Here is a 23,929-nt window from a genome sequence, read left to right as displayed (position 1 = left end):
GTGCGTCCGGAGCCTGTGCTCCGCAACGGGAGAGGCCACAGCAGTGAGAGGCCCGCGTACAGCAAAAAAAAAAAAAAAAAAAAAGCAAATATCACTAGAATAGTGTGAAACTGACCAGTCAGGAGGGCTGCAATGCACAGGGTCTCGGGAAATCCCATGGGAAAGAAATCTAACTGCCTTTCACAATGTGGCAGACCCATCTCAAGTATACCTGTTAAGCAGAAACACGTTGGCAAACACCAGATTAACAATAATATCAAATGTTTATTGAGCAGTTGTTTGCATTATCTCTCTGCTAAGCATTTGAAAGGTACGACCTCATTAGCTCTTTTATTTTTTAATTATTTATTTGTTTTTATCTTTGGCTGTGTTGGGTCTTCGGTGCTGTGCACAGGCTTTCTCTAGTTGCAGCGAGTGGGGGGCTACTCTTTGTTGCAATGCGTGGCCTTCTCATTGTCGTGGCTCCTGTTGTTGCAGGGCATGGGCTCTAGATGAGCAGGCTTCAGTAGTTGTGGCATACAGGCTCTAGAGTGCAGGCTCAGTAGCTGTGATGCATGGGCTTAGTTGCTCTGCAGCATGTGTGATCTTCCCGGGCCAGGGATCAAACCTGTGTCCCCTGCATTGGCATGCAGTTCTTAACCACTGCGCCACCAGGGAAGCCCTCATTAGCTCTTGACATTAATCCTACAAGGCAGCAAGCATGACCATCCCAAGTTCATAGTTGAGAGCTAAGGCCCAGAGAGGGGAAGCCACTTGCCTGAGGCCACACAGCGAGAAAAAGGTGAAACTGGCAATCTTATTTACATGGCATGTGGTCCTCCAGGTCCTTTGTTGATATATTTAACATATATCTTGAGGGCCTTCTGTGTTCCAGGCATTGGTCTAATTGCTGGCTGGTGATTTAGAGGTGAGCAAAGGTTCAACAGTTCAATCTGACTTCTGCAATGAGTGTCTTGCTCTAGCTGTAGTCCCCAGGAGAGTGGACACTTGCTGAAGAAGGGCCCAAGGACCATGCCTCTAGCAGAGGAAATATGAGTTTTTAACCAGTTAGGGGAGATAGTGGGCTCCAAGGGCAGGAGCTGGGGGAAGATAAAAAGATCAGATTCAAGGGCCTGGTTAGCTCCTTGCTTGTGCTGGGTCCCTCAGGAGCCTGTGTCAGGCTCATGATCTTGGACGGTTCCATGGTTTGAATGTTTCTGTCCCTTCAAAATCACTATGTTGAAATCCTAACACCCAACGTGATGGTATTAGGAGGTGCATAGGTCATGAGGGTGAAGCCCTCATGAATGTGATTAGTGCCCTTATAAAAGAGGCTCCAGAAAGATGCCTTGCCCCCTTGGACCTTGTGAGGACATAGTAAGAAGGCATAGGCTATGAACCAGTACGAGGGCTTTTGCCAAAACTCAGTCATGCTGGTGCCTTGATCTTGACTTCCCAGCCTCCAGAACTGTGACAAATAAATTTCTGTTGTTTATAAGTCACCCAGTCTGTGGCGTTTTGTTATAGCAGCCCAAACAGACTAAGACAAGGAAAGTCAGTTCAGAGGGGTGGGGCCTCCAGACAGGGGTAAGGCACAGGGAGTCAGTGAGGCTGACCACCCCCTCTTGGGCTCCTCTTAGGGTGGGGAGCAGGAGGTCCTCTCTGTGGGTACCGTCTGCTCCAATCCCCCCAAGCAGAGCTGCTGGCGGGCTTCAGCAGACACTGAACACTGAGGGTGCCTGGCCTTGGTATTTCTCGTGGACCGTTTTGAGGATGGGTATGAGGTTCTGGAAGGTCGGGCGGAATGAGGCCTCTGCTTTCCAGCAGTTCTTCATGAGGCAATAGATCTGGGGAAGGAAAAACTGAGGCTGTGATCTCTGCTCTCTCCCTGGTCCGATGGTGGGGGCACGGGGAAAAGGGAGGGTCTCACCTCACAGGGACATTTCTCTGGCTGTGGCAGCCTCTCCCCTCGTTCCAGCAGCTCAGTGAGCCTCAGCACTGTCATCTGCCCCTGGGTGAGGCCTATGAGCTCGATGAATTTCTACAGAAGAAACAGGACAAGCTCTTTTTAAGAGGCGGGGCTGCCTAGATAGAGGTCAAGAGTCTGAAGCTGGATGGCAGGAGTTCTAATGCCATCTCTACCACTTCTTAGCTGCACAACATTGGTCTTATGACTTCGCCTCTCTGGGCCTCAGTTCTCTCATCTGTAAAATGGGTGATAACATCCACCACCTGGGGTTATTGTGAAACTTAGATAAACTAATATTCATAGAGTAAGTCTGAATTAGGTGCTTGCTATTATTATTAAGCCTCAGCAAGTTGCTTTTGCCTGTTCAGAAACCTTTTTTAAAAATTTTCCTATAAAGGCACTCTGATTGGCTTTGGGAATAAACCCCTAACATACTCTAGGCTCCTCCCCTCAGCCAAGGACTACACAGTGAGTGGCTCCCTGGAGGGCACGTGAGCCAAGCTGGGCCAATCAGAGAGTCCTGAATTATGCTGGAAAGAGAAAGACCCTCCTCCCCTCAGCTGGGTCCACTGTTGCCACAACAAAGGGAAGGCTTGCTTGAGAAATGCTACCAGTGGTTAAGACTCAGAGCTTCCACTGCAGGGGGCACAGGTTCGATCTCTGATCAGGGAAGTAGGATCCCACATGCCGCGTGGCACGGCGAAAAAAACAAAATGCTACCACGGAAAACAGCAGAGCTGAGAGATGGAGAAAATGCGATTCCTGATGGCATTTGAAGGTCTAGATCAAGCCATGTTCCCACGGTCCCCTTGGGGTTTGCAAATGGCAGAATAAGCCGTTCCTATTTGAGTGGGTTTCGGTCACAATCCAAGCCCTCTGCAGTGTAACTGGCCCACTTGACAGAATGCGACTGTGAGGCTCAGGTGGGTTAAGCTCTTGCTAGGGTGGGGGAGCTGGGAACTGAATGCATGCCTCGCTAACTCCTCTAGTGTGGGGTCGGGGTGCGGGCCTGGCTCTCACCGAGGGGGGGCTCTGGGTGGAGTCACAGTAGGTCAGCAGCTCATACATGGTGACCCCAAAGGACCACACGTCGGATGCATAGTAGAACTTACACTCCTTCAGGCACTCCGGGGCATACCTGGGGAGAGAGGGCACTCAGGCCTTGGGCCAGACCAAGCTGGAGTCCTTACCTGAGGCCTAGGAGCCCTGTGGTCCCAGTTAGGGCCCCACCCTTAAGGGGGGGGCAGTGTCACTTGACCCAGGCCCTGTCGTCTGAGACCCCAGCATCCACCTCCTCCACCCTGTCTGCTCCAGGTGACCCTGGCACCCCTCCCTCCGGCTGGGTCCCGCTGGTTACCAGAACACAGGACTGTCCCCATCCTCGCGCACACAGTAGTACTCATGGCCTTCGGGCACGGCCTTGGCGAGGCCGAAGTCCCCAATCTTGACCAGCCTGTTGTTGTCCAGCAGTACGTTGCGTGCGGCCAGGTCTCGGTGCACGTAGTGCTGCGCGTGCAGGTAGGCCATACCCTGGGGGTGGGGCAAGTCAGGATCAGCGCGGGGGCAGGACCGGGCCTGAGAAGCAGTGACCAGGATGGCTGGGGGACAGTCAAGTTGGCGGGAACCAGGCGCGAGAACGGGCAGGAGGGCAGCTGGGGCTACAGCAAAAAGGGGCAGGGCGGGACAGCAGAGGCGGAGCCACATGGGGGGCGCCCTCGGGGCAGGGGGCGGGAGAATTGGGAGGGGGTGGGGGCCTGGGCCAGTGGGGGTGTGGGCAGGTGATCTGCTGAATGGACAAGGATGGAGGAGAGCAGGCCCAGGGGGGTCGGCAGGGGAGATAGGAAGCTCAGGCCAAGCCAAAGAAGGGGGCAGGTTCTGGGAGCAGGGGCAGGCAGGCCCACCTCGCAGATCTGCTGGGAGAAGAGCAGCAGCTGGGCCAGCCCGACATTGTGCCGGGGCAGGTAGTCTCGGAGGCTGCCCAGGGGCACGTACTCCATGACCAGCTGTAACGACTTCTCGCCTGACACCGGAGAGGAGCGGCCCGTAAGGGTGGTAGAGACCTGGACCAGAGGCTGCCCACCCTGCACCCCCTATCCCAAGGGGGGAAGGGAAAACCAAGATCCATCCACACTAGGACCAGTCCTCAGGTGGAGCGGACCCATCCTGAACCCGTCCACAGGCAAGGGAGCTGACGGTGGCTCCCACACATCCTGGCCCCAGCAGAGCGCCTAAGGATGGAAAGGAGGCAGCCAGGCCTCGCCCACCTTGGTGTCTGCAAACTGCATCCTCCAGCCTGGGACTGAGAGGCTCTAATTGGCCAGGTCCTTCTGGCCCCGCTCACCAAGCCACACCCAAGACACAGCCCCGCCCTGTTACATCTCTAGGCCCCGCCCACCTTGGTCCTCGCAGCAGCCCTTGTACTTGACAATGTGCTCGTGGTAGAGTGTGCGCAAGATTTCGATCTCTCGCCTCCAGCCTGTACGGAGCTGGGGACCGCAGCCTGCCTTGAGGGCCTTCACGGCCACCATCTCACCAGTGCCGTCATTGGTTGGATCGTAGCAGTACAGACTGACCTTTCCGAAGTGACCCTGGCCGGAGCGTGTGGGAGCGTCAGCCCCACCCCCAGCTCCCCAGGCCCCACCTCCAGGCAGGTTTGTTTGGAAAATCCAAGGCCCCACCTGCTCCATGTGGATGGGTCCCCTTGGGACCGAGGCCTCCCTTTCAATTCCCCGGGGCCTCCCTTGAAGCTGAGAGTCTCTAAGGCCAGGGCCTTCGAGCAGCCCATGCCCTGCCCCCGGTCCTCCAGGCCTCGCCCTTACCTCACCCAGATCCCGGATCTTTTTCAAATAGCGCTTGTGGAAAACCGTAGGATCTGACGCCGGTGAGTCCGGGTTCACAGACAAGACATCAACGAGATCTGGAAGAGCTACAGTGGGTGAGTCTGGAACACAGCCCTTTCCCCCAAAGGGTCCACACTTGGGGACACAGAAAGCCAGCTACTGCTATCCCCAGCATCCGATCCCAGAGATAAGGAAACTTTTTTGTTGTTGTTGTTGCTGCAAGGGCTGGAAAATGCCACTTCTTGTCCAAAACACAGAGTTGGCTGCACCATAACCAACACCTGAGATGTTCTGAGATAGGGTAAAGGGCACAAACTTTTCATTAATAACCAAAAAATTTGCCAGGGTCTAATTCATCCAAAGAAGCTGTGGCTCTCCCCAAGCAAAACATAAAGGAGAGCTTGGGGCTTCCCCTCCCCCTTACTCAAGTGAATTAGAAACCAGCACACACCCTAAGCCACCCTAAGTACAGAGACTTGGGTGCACCATGCCTGAGTCAGCAGGGATCCCAGCCCCTCCCCCTCTCCAGGGTCCCCGTCCTGGAGTGATGCTCACTTTGGGGCTGCAGCTGAGTGAGGTCACGCAGGATGGTGCGGAAGGATGGCCGCTGGGCTGGCTCATAGGTCAGGCACTGGCTGGTGAGTATGGCCAGCTCTGGGCACGAGGGCTCAGGCAGCTTGTGCTGCTTCTGGTAGAAGCGCTCTTTCTGTTGGGGAGGGGACCGGAAGGAGTCAGTGTACACCCTCAGTCCCCTTCCCCAAGAGGCAGAGTCAAGTCTTCAGAGCAGGGCTAGACCAGCCAGGTCCTCGTTCTTGTCATTCCCATTTTACAGATGAGGCCACTGAGCCTCGGCAATGGGATGCAGACTTGCCCACCACCGCAGAGTCAGGATTGGAACCCAAGTAGAGCAGACTGTGCTGTGCTGGAGCATCTCACACTTGGCCCTTCCTGCCCTGCCTTCCACCCACCTCTGCTCCCAGGTCACTTATGCATACTGCAGCTCCCTGAATGCCCCAAAGCCTCCTGGCCTTTGCATAGGCTGTGTCCACCACCTAGGCTGCTCTTCCTAGCCTGGGACACTGATATTTCTGCACTTAGATTAAAACCTCCTCTGGGAAGCCCTGCCCCATCCCTCAGCTGGGTCAGGGGCATCCTCTGGGTCCCCTTCCTCCCGACAGCCTATGCCTCCCCCTTGATGCCCTGGTCACTCTGCCTAAAGCATGTGATCTATTTGCTTTGTGCCGTAACGACCTTATGAGGTTGGGACTGCAGTTCACTGCAACTGACAGATGACCTGATGGAGCCCCAGAGAGATGAGGCTGCACAGCCAGAGGGGAGGCAGCTCTGGACCCTGAAGGTACCCTCTGGACTCCTTGGCGGTGCCACAGCCCTCTTTGTGGGAAGGGTCCAGGGGTCCCCTGGACATACCTCGGAGGGGCTGCGGCCCTGCAGGGGGGCCTCCCCATCAAAGCAGATCTCCAAGAGGGTGGCACCAAAGCCCCACTTGTCGGCTGCAGTGCTTAGGCTGTTGGCTCCACCAGACAGGCACTCAGGGGCTGTCCAGGGGATCCTCTCTACCCGTTCTGGGGGCCAGAGTCAGAGGTCAGCAAGGTAAAAGGAGTGGGGGAAGCCCGCCCCTGTGCCCAGCCCTGCCTGCGTCCTCACCCTCCCTGGAGAGGGCGCTCAGGCCCACACCGGGGTCACTCAGCTTGATGAAGGGGCTGGTGCCCTCCGCCAGCCCCAGCCGTGCCAGGAGGATGTTCCGGCCACACACGTTGCTGTGAACCAGGCTCTTGTCTTCCTGGGGTAAGGGGGAAAGGGGGCGTGGCCACTGGGGGCTGTAGACCCCACCCCTACCCCATCCCACATGGTCCCCCCAGGGACAGCCCAAGTGAAAAAGACAATCATGGTCATTATGGAGATGCCAGTCCACTGTCATACTGACAAGGCAGCACTGGGTCTCCAGTGGGTCCTTCCTGTTTTCCCAGTGCTGGTGGCCAAGGCTCTCAGCCAGGGACAAAAGGCCAGAGGACCCTACTGCGGTCCTCAAACCATGAAAGGCATGCTCCTTCCCCAGGGCCTTTGCACTGGCTGTCCCCTCTGCCTGGAATGGACTTCTCCCAGATACACTCACAACTACCTGCCTCTCCCCCCACCCCATGTCACCTCCAGGTCACCTTAGTGAGGCCTTCCCCAACCCACCTGTTTAAGACGTCACCTCTTCCCCAAACTGTGTCAAATCCTCATCTCCACCTCTGCTTTTTTCCCCACAGTTCTTGCTACTTTCTGGCATATTATGTAATGTAATGTACTAATTATTATTTCTCGTTTGTCCCTCCCAACTAAAATGCCAGCTCCCCAAGGACAGAAACTTCTGTCTGTTTTGTTCTCCGTTGGGTCCCCAGGGCCTAGGACAGAGCCCGGCACACAGGGGGTGTTCTGGAAACTGGGGTGACTGGACCAGGAAGGGCTGGGGAACAAATGGCAAGAGTGACAGAGGCGACTGCCACAGGGCCTTGGACACCAAGTGGAGGAGGTGGGAAGAGATGGGAGCCACAGGGGTGCGTGAGCAGAGGAGGTTCATGGGAAGATCCAGTGCGTGGATGGATGCGTTCAGGCCTCCATACGCAACGTGGGGGCTGCCCTGGCCCTCCCCACCCACGCAGGCCCCGCCCGCAGACCACGCACCAGGTAGCTGAGGGCACTGGCCAACTGCTGGGCCACTGCCAGCTTCCAGGCCAGGGTCACGTGGCCCCTCTCCCGCCGCAGCCACACGTCCAGGGGCCCGTGTTCCACGTACTCCGTCACCATGATGTCTGCAAAGGCCCAGCCACTGCAAGTGCTGCCCACCGGCCTACCCTCCAGGGTGCCAGGGGGCAGGACTTGGGGGGGGCGCTGGGATTGTAGGTGGGGAAGGTGTCGGGCAAGGGTGTGGGGGAAGCTCGGGAGCAACTCTGGGGAGAGGAGGAATGCAGTACAGAGGGCCGGCGGAGGTGGGTGCAGGGTGAGGCCGAGCTGAATGCTGGCATGAATGCTGGCATGTGGGTCCAGGGTGGGGCTGGGGTAGAGAGGAGGCTTCGAGTGAGTGACAAAGGTCAGGACGGGACTGGGGAACCGGGGGGAGGGTGCAGACGAATGGAGGGAGTGGAGCTGGAGGTTGGGATCCCACAGGGCTGGGGGTGCCTGTGCAGTGAGAGGTGTGCAGGGTCGGCACGTAGGCCAGCGTTGCGGGGAAAGCAGGAGAGATGGACACGTGGCTGGACACGTGGCGCTGAGGTCAGCGGGTCTGGGGCTGGCCATGGGCGCCCTGTACAAGGAGGTACACACAGAGTAGCGGGAGTGGGGGGGAGGATCGGGGTGGCCAACAAGGCTGGGGTCTGCATGCTGTCACGGTATTGAGGGGGTCAGAGGATACACAGGGGCTGGATTGTAAAGGTGTTTGGGTGGTAGATGGAGCTAGGGATGCAGTCTGGAGTCGGGGTGTAGGTAGACGGTTGGGGCGTAGCCAGGGATCAGGGAGCTGCTAAGGGTCATGGTGTGTGGACAGGGTTTAGGCTGGATGTGAGAGTCGATGGGCACAAGCTGGGGTGCGTTCAGGGGTCGGGGTGTAGGTCAAAGGTCAGTGTGTAGTCAGGGATAAGGATGCAGGTCAAGAGTATAAGTGGGGTCGGGCTGTAAATGGGGCAGAGTGGGGTGGGGTGTGTGTGTGTGTCGGGGGTGGGGCAGGGCCCACTCACTCTCGGAGCCGTGCACGTAGATGCCGTGCACGAAGACCAGGTGCACGTGGGAGACCTGGCTCATGAGGCTGGCTGTCTCGTAGAAGGCCTGTGGGGACGGGGCAGGTTAGGGGGCTGCAGGCCCTGACCCTGACCCTCTTCACCCTGCCCCCCATCCCCTGGCCATGCTCACTCACCAGGGCGATGTCATGGTGACTGGGATCTAGCACCTTGAGTACCACTCGCAGCTCCTGTTCACAGCCCGCCCCAGGCATGGGGGGGTCCCCGCCATCCACCTTGTCCTCCTCGGGGCCTCCGCCCCCCACTCGCAAGAGGCCCTCATACACGTTGGTCCTTGTGCCCTGGCCCAAGTGGGACAGCTGGGGGGACATGGTGTGGAAGATCTCCATGACAATGGCTCCAGGCTGCCTCCCTGGTGCCCCACGCCCGCAGGGGCCACCCCTGCACCACGCACCTGGGTGATGTCTTCCTGGCGGACCCGGTGGAAGCTGAGATGGCTGAGGTTGAGCGGCCTGCTGCTGGCCCGAGGTCCCCGCGTGACGATGAGGTTGGAGATCTCTGGGGATGGAAGCAGTCCCTGAAGGTTGGCACGGAGGGAAGAGGCCCCCCCCCCGAGCCCCATGGCACCCCCATCTTGGTACCTCCCGGCCGTGGCAGGCAGCAGTGGCGCAGGGAAAAGCAGTCATCGCCGGCCCGCAAGGAGCAGCCCTGCAGGGCAACCCGCAGCTCACGCACGCTGGAGAAGGACCGGTCCCAGCCCTCCAGTGCGACAGTCCCAGCCTGCAGCTCGATGGGGAACTTCCGTAGGTGCAAGCCCTTCACGCCGGGTGCCTGGAGCGGGTGGCAGCAGGGGTGAGGGCGGTGAGCAGGGGTCCAGGCAGGGAGCACGCCCAGCCCCAGCCCAGGACCCCCGCCCCAGGCCCACCTGGTTGCGCTGGGCCACCGTGAGGATAAGGCGGTGGAGGTGGCTGGTGCTCCAGTGGATGAGGTAGAGGCCGTCCTCGGGCTGCAGCCTGGCTAGCACAAATGGCTCCCTGGGCAGGTGGGGGCACAAAGGGGCACCGTCAGGGCACCTGGGGGCACTGCTGGACCCACACCTGACAACAAGGACACACAAAACCTGCCCAGCGGGTCACACTCCCAGCTGGGATAAATGTCAGACACAGCTTATGTGGTGATACTGTGTCTGAACACACACATGCAGGTAACCCTGTCCCATGCATGAAAACTCACACACAGACACAGGTACTGGAACAGGCACACGCTCGTGCGTAACAACTGTGGACACCATGGCCGACAAGATCACACACACACACACACACACACAACACACAGGAAACAGCCATCAGATGCCAAATGGGCACACACCCAGCCATAGACACTGCCACTCCCAGGGTGACGCACAATGCACAGTCTGTCACACACCGAAAGGAAAAGATCACAGACAGAGGACTTCCCTGGTGGTCCAGTGGTTAAGACTCCACGCTTCCACTGCAGGGGGTGCAGGTTCAATCCCTGGTCGGGGAACTAAGATCTCGCATGCCACGCAGTGCAGCCGAAAAAAAAAAAGAAAAAAAATGTATGAAAGGGCTTCCCTGGTGGCGCAGTGGTTGAGAGTCCGCCTGCCGATGCAGGGGACTCGGGTTCGTGCCCCAGTCCGGGAAGATCCCACATGCCGCAGAGCGGCTAGGCCTGTGAGCCATGGCCGCTGAGCCTGCGGGTCCGGAGGCTGTGCTCTGCAACGGGAGAGGCCACAACAGTGAGAGGCCTGCGTACCGCGAAAAAAAAAAAAAAAAAGTATGAAAGATCACAGACACAGCCGCTGTGTAACATAACAGCACAGGGGCACTGGCATCCCAGACCCAGAGGTGACGACTGTCATAAGCACAATCAGGTACTACAAGGTGACACGGCCACACAGACTGACAGTTACATCTGTGGTGCCATAGACTGAATGTCTGTGTCCCCCCAAAATTCCTATGTTGAAGCCCTAACCCCCGACCAAGGTGATGGCATTAAGAGGTGGGTCTTGGGGAGGTGATTAAGTCATGAGGATGGAGCCCTCACGAATGGGATTAGTGACTTATCAAATGGACCCCAGGGACTCCCCTGGTGGCGCAGTGGCTAAGAATCCGCCGGTCAATGCAGCAGACACCGGTTCGAGCCCTGGTCCAGGAAGATCCCACATGCCATGGAACAACGAAGCCTGTGTGCCACAACTACTGAGCCTGTGCTCTAGAGCCCATGAACCACAACTACTGAAGCCTGAGCGCCACAACTACTGAAGCCCGTGTGCCTAGAGCCCATGCTCCGCAACAAGAGAAGCCACTGCAGTGAGAAGCCAGGGCACTGCAACGAAGACCCAACGCAGCCAAAAAATAAATTAAATAAATATATTAATTTAAATAAATAAATACAAAAATAAAATGGACCCCAGAGATCTCGCTCACCCCTTCCACCATATGAGGACACAGCCAGAAGACTGAATTTTGGTTATGTAACAGGAGGTGGGGCTCTCACCAGACACTGGATCTGCCAGCACCTTGAACTTGGACTTCTAGCCTGCAGAACTGTGAGAAATAAGTGTCTGTGGTTTCTAAGCCACCCAGTCATTGGCATTCTGTTACAGCAGCCCGAATGGACTAAGACACATGCTGACATGGCCCATAGACCCCGTACGGTCACAGCCCTTGAGAGGTGAAACGACCGCTTCACCCTCCTCTGGTGTAGAGACTAGGCTTGGAAGGGTGAGACCTCTTAGACTGACCCAGGGGCCAGTCCAAGTGTCACAGATAGGACAGGGGATACCCAGGCACAGGGCCAATGACCAGATGAGCTGATAGTCACAAACCCCAACCCGGCAGGATACAGGATGGCCACACACACCTGATGACCACATAAGCCCTGACACTTCACATTCTCAGCCCCACACGTCCAAGCAGGAGTGCTCAGACAGTGATCCACAAGTACCAGGACAGACACATGCCTGCAGGGGTGTAAACACCCACACATATATCTGAACAGCCACCAGCATTTGGACAACGCATAGCCCAGCAAAACTCACCAGCCCTGTCACGTGCAAAAACACACACTGACAATTTAAAACGCAGTTGGAGGACTTCCCTGGTGGTCCAGTGGTTAGACTCCGAGATTCCACTGCAGGGGGCACGGGTTCCATCACTGGCCAGGGAACTAAGATCCCGCATGCCCCGTGGCGTGGCCAAACCACCACCACCAACAAAACCAAACAAAACGCACTCACCAGAGTAGTGACACAGCTGCATGCCAAATGGGCCGTTAAACATCCAGACATGCACGGTGACAGTCCCAAACCCAGGCACTCTCAGCATGACACACCGTCCATGCCGTTACAGGTGCCCTTTCTCCCCCCCAACCCCTGGTTGCACACATGCACGCGTCGCACAGGCACCCACATGAGCACCCACTGATGTGAATGCATGAACAATGCAGTATGAGCAAATCCTTGCACATGTACACGCATGCACACACACGTGTGCACACTAGACACGAATGCTCCCACACACGTGCATGCACACCCACCCACACTCACAGGCACACACTGACATGCACACACTGAGACATGGATGCTTGCACACACATGTGCACTCATACACATGGGTGAACACACAGGCCTTCACACCCTAAGACATACATGCACACACTAAGACACCGACATGCACACACCTCATTCAAACCCCACAGTCCCTAGAGCTCACTGCCCAGTTCAGTCACCACCACGCAGCCCACCCGCCCTTCCCGGCACTCACAGCAGGGGTCCGTGGATACCGTCCTGGATACTCATCACCAGCCGTGGGGGAGCCACCTCATGGCATAGGTAGTGGCTCGAGTCGGCCGTCAGGCGGAAGTAGCCATCCACCAGTGACACCAAGGACAGGGCCGCAGCCCGGGAAGGCAGGGTCAACTCCTGCAGGCCGGGGGGCGGTGGTGGGGAGGACAACATCAGGCAGATGTCACAGGCTAGAGGCTCCCACCACCCCCCAACCCTCCCCCCACGGCCAGCCTGGCCCCCAGTCCCGGGCCCCACCAGGCACTTGTTGTCCTGACAATGAATGCTGACGCAGCGTTCTTTCAGCACCACGTGGGTGATGTCCTGGAAGTCGCAGAAGTAGGCCCATGGGGCCTCCTGAGGTCTGTGCACTGGCTGGTTGCCCACCTCCCGGGCCTTGGCTTTCTTCCCAGATGGGCCAGCATGGGGCATCCTTCTGCCGCCACCACCACCACCAGCACTGGGAGTCTGGAAACCAGCACGTGGGGCAGGTGAATGGAGCAGGGCAGTGCCTGTTTAGTCCCACTGCACCTTTCCCCCGGGGAAGAGGCGGAAGCTGGAGGGACCAGGCATCCCCCCCCAAGAACCCCAGTGTCACAGGCTGGACAGGAGACCCACCCAGAGAGATACACATGCCAGAAACTGGAACTTCAGGGAGAGTAGAATGGAGGTTCCTCACCCTCTCAGCCCCAGATGCCAGACCCCAGAAATCAGGTCCCCAGGGGGGCAGGCAGACAGAGGACACTCCCCAAGAAACAGACCCCCAGGGACTTCTCTGGCAGTCCAGTGGTTAAGACTCCACTCTTCCAATGCAAGGGGCACAGGTTCGATCCCTGGTCGGGGAACTAAGATCCCACATGCCACGCCGCGTGACCAAAAAAAACAAAACCAAAAACCAAACCAAAACAGAAAAAGGAACAGACTCCCAGGCACAGACTGACACACCCCAGAGGCACGTGGGGGAGAACCACCTTCGGAGGCCAAGGCCAAGGCTGAGCAAGAGCGCGCCACCCCCAGCTGCCCTGAACTGCCAGATGGAAGAGGCGCCCCACTCACCACTGCCTGTGCCAGCCGCCACTGGATGCCATCGGTGCCCGACACCAGCACCTCGTGGGTGGGGGGTCTGGCGGCAGACTCGGGCCCGGGGTCGGGAGGGGTCTGTCCGCCATCCCGGATGTAGCAGGGCTCCCCCTCGGCCTGGGCCAGTAGCTCCAGGTGGCACACGGGCACGCGCTCTGTGCCGAAGCGGGGCGCCAGCCGCTCGAGTGTGGCCAGGTACTTCACCATGACAACCTGCTGGGAGAGGCAGCCCGGCTGGAAGGCCCGCAGGAACTTGCGGAAGATGCTCCGCAGTCGCAGCCGCGTCAGAGCATTGTGCTGCCGGATCTGCAGCCGGAAGGAGCGTGGGATGCAGTCCTTGAAGCTGTGGGGACGACCAGGAGGGGGCAGTCAGGGGCCGGGATTGCAGGCCTAGCTGGGTGACATGGGGCAAGTGGCTTCATCTCTCTGAACATCAGCTGCCTCGTCTAGAAAACAGACAGGCTGCAACCTACATGTCCATCGACAGATGAATGGATAAAGATGTGGTATATATATACAATGGAATACTACTCAACCATAAAAAGGAATGAAATAATGCCATCTGCAGCAACATGGATGCAACTAGAGATTGTCATACTGAGTGGAGTAAGTCAGGAGGAGAAAGACAAATACCATATGATAGCACTTATATGTGGACTCTAAAATATGACACAAATGAACCTATCTACGAAACGGAAACAGAATCACAGACATGGAGAATAGACTGGCGGCTGCCAAGGGGGAGGAGGTTGGGGGACAGATGGAGTAGGAAGCTGGGGTTAGCAGATGTAAGCTTTTATGCATAGAATGGATAAACAACAAGGTCCTACTGTATAGCACAGAGAACTATATTCAATGTCCTATGATAAACCATAATGGAAAAGAGGATGAAAAAAACAAGAATGTATATATATGTATAACTGAATCACTTTGCTGTATAGCAGAAATTAACACAGCATTGTAAATCAGCTATATTTCAATTTTAAAAATGTTAGGGGGGGCTTCCCTGGTATCGTAGTGGTTAAGAATCCGCCTGCCAATGCAGGGGACACGGGTTCGAGCCCTGGTCCGGGAAGATTCCACATGCCTCGGAGCAACTAAGCCTTTGCGCCACAACTACTGAGCCTGTGCTCTAGAGCCCGCAAGCCACAACTACTGAGCCCATGCGCCACAAGTACTGAAGCGCAGGCGCCTAGAGCCCGTGCTCTGCAACAAGAGAAGCCACCACAATGAGAAGCCCGCACACCTCACCAAAGAGTAGCCCCCGCTTGCCACAACTAGAGCGAAAGCCCGCACGCAGCAACGAAGACCCAGTGCGGCCAAAAATTTAAAACATAAAAATAAAAAATATAGGGCCTCCCTGGTGGCGCAGTGGTTAAGAGTCCGCCTGCCGATGCAGGGGATACGGGTTCGTGCCCCGGTCTGGGAGGATCCCATATGCCGCGGAGCGGCTGGGCCCGTGAGCCATGGCCGCTGGGCCTGCACATCCGGAGCCTGTGCTCCGCAACGGGAGAGGCCACAACAGTGAGAGGCCTGCATACCGCAAAAAGAAAAAAAATAAAAATAAAAAAAATAAAAAATATTAAAACTGAAAAAAAAACAATAACAGGCAGGCTGTCATGAAGGTGGAAAGAGAATGCTATAAAGGGCCAGCACAGGGAGGTCAGGTGGTGTCTGGGCCCAGGGCCCAGGACTTTGGAGGAGACTATGGGTCGGAAATCCCAGCTCTTGGGCAACTTCCTTAAGCTCTAAAGGGCTCTGTCTTTTCATCTGTAAAATGGGATCAAACAGTGCCCACTTCTAGGGCTCATGAGAGAATCAGGACTATTGATTGGCATAAAATAAGGACTATGTGAGCATTGGCTATTATTATTATTGGAGAAGTCACTATTGTTTTGATCATTAATATGATTATCAATAAAAGGCACAGCTCTGGGAAGCCCCTCTGCTCTTCACAAAGCCATACCCTTCATCCCTTCTCCTGCCCTGCACCTGCGCACCAGCATAGCCCACTTAGATGACAGATTTCCAAGCCTCATCCTCCATGTCCCAAGCCACCTCTTCCAACCTTTGAATACAAAGATCCTAAAGGTCAACGTTCTAGCTGCCTTCTGCCCCCACTTCCAAGCTTTCCAGGGCTCCCTAGTGCCCTCAGGGAAAAAGGTTCCCTGACTAGTGCCTGGCCGTCTCCTGCACTTGGACAATCACATTCTGAGTTCAGTTCCTCTGGAAATTGGGCCTTTGTCACCTCCTGCCTCTGGGCCTTTGTATTTGCTGTTCCCTCTCCCTCGAATGCTTGGCCAAAGCAATCTACATCTGGATAAAGCCAACTCAACCTTCAGGTCTTAGCAGAAATCACCTCCCCCCAGGAGCATCCTCTGATCTCCAGGCTGGATAGGGTCCCTCCTCTGGGCTTCCCAGCGTCCTGGGCTTCACTGTCATAGCCCTAGTCCTCCAGTGATAACACGACAGGGATTGAAAAATATGTGCTTTGGGCTTCCCTGGTGGCGCAGTGGTTGAGAGTCCGCCTGCCGATGCAGGGGACACGGACGGGTTCGTGCCCCGGTCTGGGAAGATCTCACATGCCGCGGAGCGGCTGGGCCCGTGAGCCATGGCTGCTGAGCCTGCGCATCCGGAGCCTGTGCTCCGTCGCAACGGGAGAGACCACAACAGTGAGAGGCCCGCGTACCGCAAAAAAAAAAAAAAAAAAATATGTGCTTTAAGAACTGCAAGTCCTGGGAAGTTCCCTGGCGGTCCAGTGGTTAGGACTCAGCGTGGGTTCAATCCCTGGTTGGGGAACTAAGATCCCATAAGCTGTGTGGCGTGGCCAAAAAAGAACTGCAGGCCCTGAAAGACCCATTTCTCTTGCTGTCTCCTCCAGGCAGTGTGCCCTGATTGCCCCAGCCCTCACTGCAGTGGAGGCTAGCAGCTCTCCAGACTCCTGCCTCCTTTTTTCCCTTGAATTCTAGGGAGTCCTCCAAGCTCACCCTGCTCCAGTCACACTTCCTCCACCATATATCAAGCATGGTACAATCTTAGGGCCTTTGCACTGGCTGACCCCTCTGTGGAGAATTCTCACCTCCCAAATACCCACCTGGTTCCCACCTTCACTTCCTTCAGATTTTTTAATTTGAATGTCACCTTCTCAGTGAGGAATTCCCTGATGACCCAGTTTGTTTGTTTTAATTTATTTTTTTTTATACAGCAGGTTCTTATGATGACCCAGTTTTAAATTGTACGCCCCTCATTCCCTGACACACCCCTTCTTCCTCTTTTCCTGCTTAATTTTCCCCATTGCACTTATCATCGTCTAAAACACTATACATTTTATTTTTGTATTTTGTTTATTGCCCGTCTCCTTCACCAGATGTGACCTCCAGGAGGGCAGGGATTTTTGTCTGTCCTGTTGACTGTTGTGTCCCCAACACCCAAAACTAGTACCAGGGACTTCCCTGGCAGTCCAGTGGTTAGGACTCAGTGCTTTCACTGTCAGGGCCCTGGGTTCAATGCCTGGTCAGGAAACTAAGATCCTACAAGACGCTCAGCACGGCCGGAAGAAAAAAAAACTAGTATAAGCATACAGTAGGCGCTCGATAAATGTTTGTTGAATGAATGAAGGCATGACAGTATGCAAGGTCTACCCTGGCCACCAGATGCCTGGGCATGTCCACCCACCTATGCAGTGTTCCCACCTCATTCTCAGATACCTGATCTTCTTGGCCACCTTCTCAAGGGGGACACCATGGCAGAGAGCAAGGTGGCAGAGGTGCAAAAAGGCCATGCCTAGGCTCTCGTTCTGAAAGTGATGGATCTCCTCCTCGCTTGACAACTCCCACAGCGATGCCACGTCATTTACAAACTCATGCTTGCCCTGGGGATGGGGAATCAGGCAGAAAGGGAGGCATGAGAACCTGTTCACTCCCCAGCTTCTGGTCACTTTGGGGAAGGGAAGGACCCCACATGTATGCCTCCTCTGTCCAACCCTATGCCTGTGACAGACATCACTAATCGATCACAGCACTCTTACCCCTACAACCCTGTCTCAAAACCCTTTGGTTCAGGCAGCCAAAGGATCCCAGATGGCATGAGTTGAAACCTACTAGCTATAGCAAATTGGGAGGGAAGTGAGGACTCCTAATTTGCAACCTCCCTCACAAACAGTCTCACCTCCCCAGCCCTGCTCACACCTGCTCAAAGAGGTACTCAAAGGAGGCAGGGTCCAGGAGTTGCACCCCCTGCTCTGCCTCTTCTGAGGAAGGCTCGGACCCTGGGGGACCGCAGCGGTACACAGCCGGCTCCTGGGGATGCATGCCATGCCAGTTCCGGAAATAAAACCTGCAGGAAGGGAGGGGGCGCAGCTGGGGTTTAGCACAGATTCAGACCAGGTCCAGGAAGGTGGGGACAGGGGAGGGAGGGAGGGGACAGAACGAAAGCCTTCCAAGGGGACTTCACCCACCTCATGCGGAAGTGCAGCATCAGGCTCGAGTCTCTGGACATATCCAGGACGTGGTTTGGAGGCAGCCAGACCTGGGCCTGGACATCGAAGAGGGCAAAAAGATTGAAGCAGGGTGGAGTGATGCCTGGACAGGGGAGAAATGAGTCAGGAGTCAGTGCCTGCTGCCGTTAGCCCTGTGGACCCCCAGACCCACCGTCTCCCTTCACAATCCCTCCCTGGGCCTCCTGCCTTGGCAACAGAGGACAATGCAATATGTAAACCATCCTGTGGCCTCACAGGAAAACTACATTTCCCAGCCTCCCTTGCAGCTAGGATGGAGGCATTGGGCTGGTTTTTGGCCAGTGGGATGTGGGCATAAGGGATGTACATTTTTCCAGGCCTAGAAATAAACTTTCCTGCCATCTTCGCTGCCCCAGGGATGTTGGAAACCCCTTATGCCTAGTGGTGAAGCTATAAGATAGAGGGGAACCATCTGACCTGCATTAGATTTTAGGTACATTTTCATTGTCTTAACCCAGTAGAATTGGGGGGGCTGCTTGTTACTATAGCAAAACCTATCATAGACTGACTAACACAGCTGTACAGACTGCTGGCACTTTGCCTGGTCTCTCTCTGAACTCCAGACCCAGAGAAATATCCAACTACCCCTTGGCTGTCTTCCTCTAGACATCTCGGGCCCCCTGAGATGTGCCTTGTTCCAAATAGATCTCATCTGAGGTCCCCAAACCTGCCCCCACTCTGCCGGACTTCATCCTTGTCCTCAACTCGTCCCACCCCCTCCACATCAGATTGGTCACAAGTCCTGTACTTTCTGCATCCTCCATCTCTCTGGGATCTACTTACTTCCTTCAAATCCAAAACTCAGCCCTAGTTCAGCCTCCAAACTTACTGTCACTCCCCACACTGGATGCCCAAGCATCTATTTTTTATACACATCACTTAAAAATTGTATCTAAAATAGTTCAGAATTATTTATTTATTTTTATTTTTTAATTTTTAATTAAAAATGTCTTTCTTTCTTTCTTTGTTTTGGCTGTGCCGGGTCTTAGTTGCGGCATGAGGGCTCTTTAGTTGTGGCATGCAGACTCCTTAGTTGCAGCATGCATGCAGGATCTAGTTCCCCGACCAGGGATCAAACCCAGGCCCCCTGAATTGGGAGCACAGAGTCTTACTCACTGGACCACCAAGGAAGTCCTTCAGAATAATTTATAATCACCTAAGTACCAGCCACGAGAAGAAGAATAAAAACTGGCAAGTACAACTGAAGCCCCCACCTATATCCACCTCCTCTCCCCTCCCACAAAGAGGTAACCATTCTCCTGAACTAGAGTTTATCATTTTTATATTCTCTCTCACCTAGCTTTGAATGTTATAAATTCAAATGCGGTATTATACCATAGGTGTCCTGCAATTTGCTTTTTCATGCTATGATAGGTTTTAAGCTTCACACGTGATATATGTAACGTTGGTTAAATTCCTTTTTCCTGGATGTATAGTATTCCAGTGTTCAACCATACTGCAACTGATTTGTGCATTCTCCTATACACAGACTTTGAGATGGTCTCCTATTTTCACTAAGATAAATGAAGCCAATCTGAACATTCCTGTGCACATCTCCTGGAACACATGAGCTGAGTATCTGTAGAGTGCATATCTAGGAGTGGAACTCTGTGCCTTCAGGGAATGTACATTTCAACCATCTTAGACGATGCCAAATTGCTCTCCAAAATCATTGCATCCTGGAATTCCCTGGTGGTCCAGTGGTTAGTACTTGGTGCTTTCACTGCCGAGGGCACTGCTTAGTTCCCTAGTCAGGGAACTAAGATTCCACAAGCCGCATGGCGCGGCCAAAAAAAAAAAAAAAAAAGAAAAGAATCATTGCATCCAAGTGCACTGCCCTCCAAAGAAGGAGCATGTCTCTCTATGAGACAACTTCCTAAAGAACCAATCTGTTTCACTCTCTGGCTTAAACTTCCATTGCTCCCCTTTGCCCCCTGAGAAAGCCCAACCCCCTCAGCACTGAATAACCATGACCTGGACCCAGACAATTATGCTCTGCTTTCAATTCCTACTTCCTCTTCCAAATTCTTGAAAACTATGCTCCAGTTACTCTTAAGATCTTTTGCTTCCTCAAAAAGATCAGGTTCTCTGGGTCCTTGGCCAGGCATGTTTCACACCACCCAGAAAACCAGTACTTCCTTAAGAATCTGCCATTAATGGGAAAGTACAAGGTGTTATAGAAATCTACCAGAAGGCCCCCATCCAGTTGTGGGACACGGGGTTTGAGAGGACGCCCTGGAGGAAAGGGCATGTAAGCAAAGTCCCCTTGGAGAGACCTTCTCCTCCGGCAGGAGAAATTAACTTTCAAGCACATGTGCTGCAGGCTCTCTCAACCATTCCATGCTTCACTACTGTTCCTGGGGAAAACTTTAAGCCCTAAACTCCTCCCTCTGGTGTTTAAAACACTGGCTGACTTCTGCCCCATCACCTCCTACTTGGAGGTCCCTACTCCCGCTCTCACCCACCACAGTCTGCTCCCCCTACAGCAGCCAGAGATCATCTGTGACACTTGTGTCCAATTACGTTCCTTCTTCACTCACAGTCCTCTGTAGCTCTCACCTCACTTGGAGTAAAATCCAAAGTCCTCCCTGAGGCCCAAGAGGCCCTGTACAACCTGTGCCATCACCTGCTTGCCCTCACCTATTCCTGTCTCCCCTTCACTCACTCGTCTACAGCCACACCAGCCTCCTCGCTGTTGCTGGCAAGTTCCCACCTCAGGGCCTTTGCACTTGCTGTTCCCGCTGTCTGGCGCCATCTTCCCCAAGATATACCTGTGGCTCAGTCCCTTATCTCCTCAAGTTTTAAATCTTTTACCATGATCTCTGGCCTCCTATACAGTTTTCTTATTTATTGTGTTTCTTGTTGATCCCTATTAGAATATCAGCTCTACAAATGTAGTAACTGGGGGCTGGCACACACTAGGTGCTCGCTCAATGTCCTCTGAATGAATGGGCAGACGATTGGATGGATGAGGCCCAGCAGCTGCCAGCACCTCCACCCCGCCATGGGGCTGATGCCCGGGACTCACCGACTTTGTGTGCAATGTGGAGGCAGACCTCCTCTGCAGTCAGTGTGGCCTCGCTGAAGGTGACCCAGGGCTCCCCGCCACCGGGGCCGGCCCAGTGCAGAAACACCTTCAGGCCTCCTCTGGTGGCCATGGGCTGAGCTCCATCCCCATCGGGCTTTCTGCCCCTGGTGGTGGCCCCCCAATGGCACAGAGGCATGCTCTTGACAGCTGGCTTGCCTGGGAAGGAACATCCTGTCAGTCCCAGGCCTCAGCCTGGAGGCCCCTTTGAGCACCTCAACCTTCCAACCATCCAGACTGAGGCTTGGGGGGAGGATTCTGGACCCCTGCTAGCTGTGCAAACTTAGGCACCCAATTCCCCTTCCTGAGCCCCAGTTTCCACAACCGTTTGATGGAGTTGGGGTATGTGTCCCCACCTACCAGATCAGTCATGAACAATAACACCACGAAGCCCCTTTATTGGACAAATTCACCAATATAAAAATCTGCTCTGTCCAATAAATTTTTTTTTAATCTGCTCTGAACCCACCTTTCCAAAATAACCAGGCAGACAGGGGTGGCCAGACACACCTGGGGGTGAATCCTGTGTCGACTCAGATGAGTCACTTAGCCATGCTGGGCCTCAGTTTCCCCATCTGGAAAATGGAGATGCTGAGAGTGTTGCCATGAAGAGATGGTTGTGAAGTTTCTACATTCTTTTTTTTTTAACTTTTAAACTAGAGTTGTAAGTGAATTACACACCACTGTCACCATATTACAGATAGGTAAGGACTTACTATTGCCATTTTGTTGTTTTCTGGTTGTTTTGTAGATCCATTGTTCCTTGTTTCTTATCCTGCTGTCTTTCTTTGTGTTTGGATGTAATTACTATAAGATTTTTCCTTTGTGGTTACCCTAAGTTTAATGTTATAAGTTTAAGACATTTTATGAGCCTTACATAACATACCTCACACTTGTAACACCCTATTTTAAGCTAATAACAGCTTCACTTCAATAGGACTGGTAAACATTATACTTTTCATTCTCCTCCACCTCATATTTTGATTACTGCTGCTACACTTTACATGTTTTTTATATTGTGTAACTAAAACAGATGATTGTATTACGGTTATTTTTTCTACATCCTTTTTTTTTTAAACTAGAGTTGTAGATCAATTAGGTTGTGACGTTTCAACACAATTCTGCACGTCACACGTTCAGTACCTTGATACAGGCATGAAAAAATAACAAATATGATAAAAACAAGAATGAAGTCATTATTGGTTTTATCATCATAATCCTTTTTCTCTTTCAAGCCGAGATTCCTGCATACCACATCTACACCCACCAGCGACCCCAGTCCCTGCTGGCTCCCTGAGCGGAGAAGGGTCTGTGTTCAGCTCTTTCCCCAACAATCTGGAACTTTTCGAGAGCCAGGCCCAGGGCTCAGGCCTCCTAGGGTCTCCAGTATTTGCAGGGAGGGGCTATCAGCGATTCGACTGATGTTACTGATTTAAGACAGTGATGGGGCAAAAGAGAAGGTTGTAATAGCACAACGTCGGAGTCGTCAAGAATCAACTCCTCTCTGAACCTGTTTCCTCATTTAGAAAATGGGCATAAAACAGTCTCTCTCTCAAAGGGTTGTTGGGAGGATTCAGTGAGGTGAGACAGGGAAAGGGCTCCGCACCGGGCCTGGCGTGCAATAAGAGCTTGATAAATGTTCGCTATTATTATCTTATTAACGTTCGAGATAAGATCGTGGGGATGGGGTTTTGCAGGTGCCCATCTCCTCCTTCCTCGTCCCCATTGGGCCCAGACCCAGCTTTGAAGATAAGGTCTGGGTGAGGTCCGCAGCCCCCGCCCCCCAACAGAAATCTCCAAACCCTGCTGGCAGGGGCGGGAACAGCGACGTGTACCCACCGGGCATCAATCAGTCCCAAGGCAGTGTAGGGGCTTCTACCCACCTCCTGTAAAGGGCAGTCCCACCGGCCGCATCCTTCTTGATGACCTCCCGGGCGCGCCCCCTCCCGCCCCACTCCAGACTCACCCTTTCCGGGGAACTGCGGCTCGAACCTGGGACCCCGCCCCGCCCAGCCCAGCAGCCAGGGGCAGCCGCCGCTTGATCGCCGCTGGGACACCGCCTCCCATTGGCTGCCTGAAACGGGCACATTCATTGGCGGCCGCTCTGCTCCGCCCCCTCGCTGCTACGGCGGCGCTCCCATTGGTGTCGGCTTCATGTTTTGCTCAGCAGCGGGCGGGCGTGTGAGGCCTTGCCGGGGCAAGGCGGCTTCCGTTACCAGGAAGGCGGTGGGCCTAAGTCAGGCTTCCGTACTTGACCTTGGTGCAAGTCCAGGTCCTCAGCTCGGCAGTCTTTCAGTCCTCCAACTCCCCTGCCATATGGTCCTACATCTGTCCTGCCTTTCGTCCCTGTCTGCCTGACCAGCCCTGCTTCGCGGCCTGAGAACCCCTTCCTCTACGGGAGGCATTTCCGGCCCACCAGCTCACATCCCTTTTCTGGTCACCTGTAGCCCTGTCCTCTGAGGGCCCATTGCTCTCAAGGTAGCAGCTTGGACGTCCCACCTGATCCGAGTTCTGAGGCCTGCACAGCAGGTCGCTGCCATTTTACAGAAAAGGCTATGCGCTGAGCGTTTTCCACGCGTTATCTCATTTGATGCTAGCAGTAGTTCCTCTGGGGACTATTATCCCCATTTCTCAGAGAAAGAAACTGAGGTCCAGAGAGGTGACAGACTCTCTCCTTGACCAAACTGTAGTCTTCTGAACCTTCTCCTCGACTACTCCTCAACCTTGGTCACAGTCCTCTCTTTGGCCTGCACAGTACAGTCTAAGCAAAGAATCCTTCTAAGTCATCCCCCAACCCTTGATATCTGATCAAGTTTCTCATTCCCCACCATTGATGTATACATCCTTGGCCTCTCTTTAGCAAGAATGCCCCTACCCTCGATGTCTCCATGGACATCCTCACTCTGCTCTGGCTG

The 23,929-nt window shown here is 54.4% G+C and overlaps 1 protein-coding gene across 10 annotated transcripts; it reads right to left on the bottom strand.

The window, feature by feature from the left end:
- Positions 1-244: 244 nt before the first annotated feature.
- Positions 245-23,062, bottom strand: TYK2 (tyrosine kinase 2). 10 transcript variants are annotated; one of them, XM_060094167.1, is made up of 26 exons: positions 22,981-23,020; positions 21,731-21,848; positions 21,484-21,589; positions 20,958-21,173; positions 17,870-17,993; positions 17,601-17,748; positions 17,121-17,284; positions 13,390-13,756; positions 12,592-12,801; positions 12,314-12,471; positions 9,451-9,559; positions 9,167-9,356; positions 8,980-9,083; positions 8,702-8,884; positions 8,526-8,613; positions 7,477-7,604; positions 6,454-6,589; positions 6,217-6,371; positions 5,344-5,494; positions 4,768-4,874; positions 4,344-4,536; positions 3,850-3,968; positions 3,306-3,478; positions 2,969-3,086; positions 1,910-2,020; positions 245-1,826 (listed from the first exon to the last, which is right to left on the bottom strand). In XM_060094167.1, the coding sequence occupies exons 4-26, from the start codon at positions 21,151-21,153 to the stop codon at positions 1,692-1,694; spliced, it is 3,567 nt and encodes a 1,188-aa protein (XP_059950150.1). In that variant the 5' UTR covers positions 21,154-21,173; positions 21,484-21,589; positions 21,731-21,848; positions 22,981-23,020; the 3' UTR covers positions 245-1,691. The 10 variants fall into 10 exon arrangements, with proteins under 10 accessions (XP_059950150.1, XP_059950148.1, XP_059950157.1 ...); XM_060094165.1 differs by lacking the exon at positions 22,981-23,020 and adding an exon at positions 22,898-22,974; XM_060094174.1 differs by lacking the exon at positions 22,981-23,020 and adding an exon at positions 22,898-22,974 and having other exon boundaries at positions 4,768-4,865.
- Between the last annotated feature and the right edge of the window lie 867 nt (positions 23,063-23,929).

This window comes from Mesoplodon densirostris, chromosome 3 (genome assembly GCF_025265405.1).
Source record: "Mesoplodon densirostris isolate mMesDen1 chromosome 3, mMesDen1 primary haplotype, whole genome shotgun sequence".
Taxonomy (NCBI): Eukaryota; Metazoa; Chordata; class Mammalia; order Artiodactyla; family Ziphiidae; genus Mesoplodon; species Mesoplodon densirostris.
Note: the sequence above shows the minus strand (reverse complement) of the source record. Positions and strands in the feature narration are given on the sequence as shown.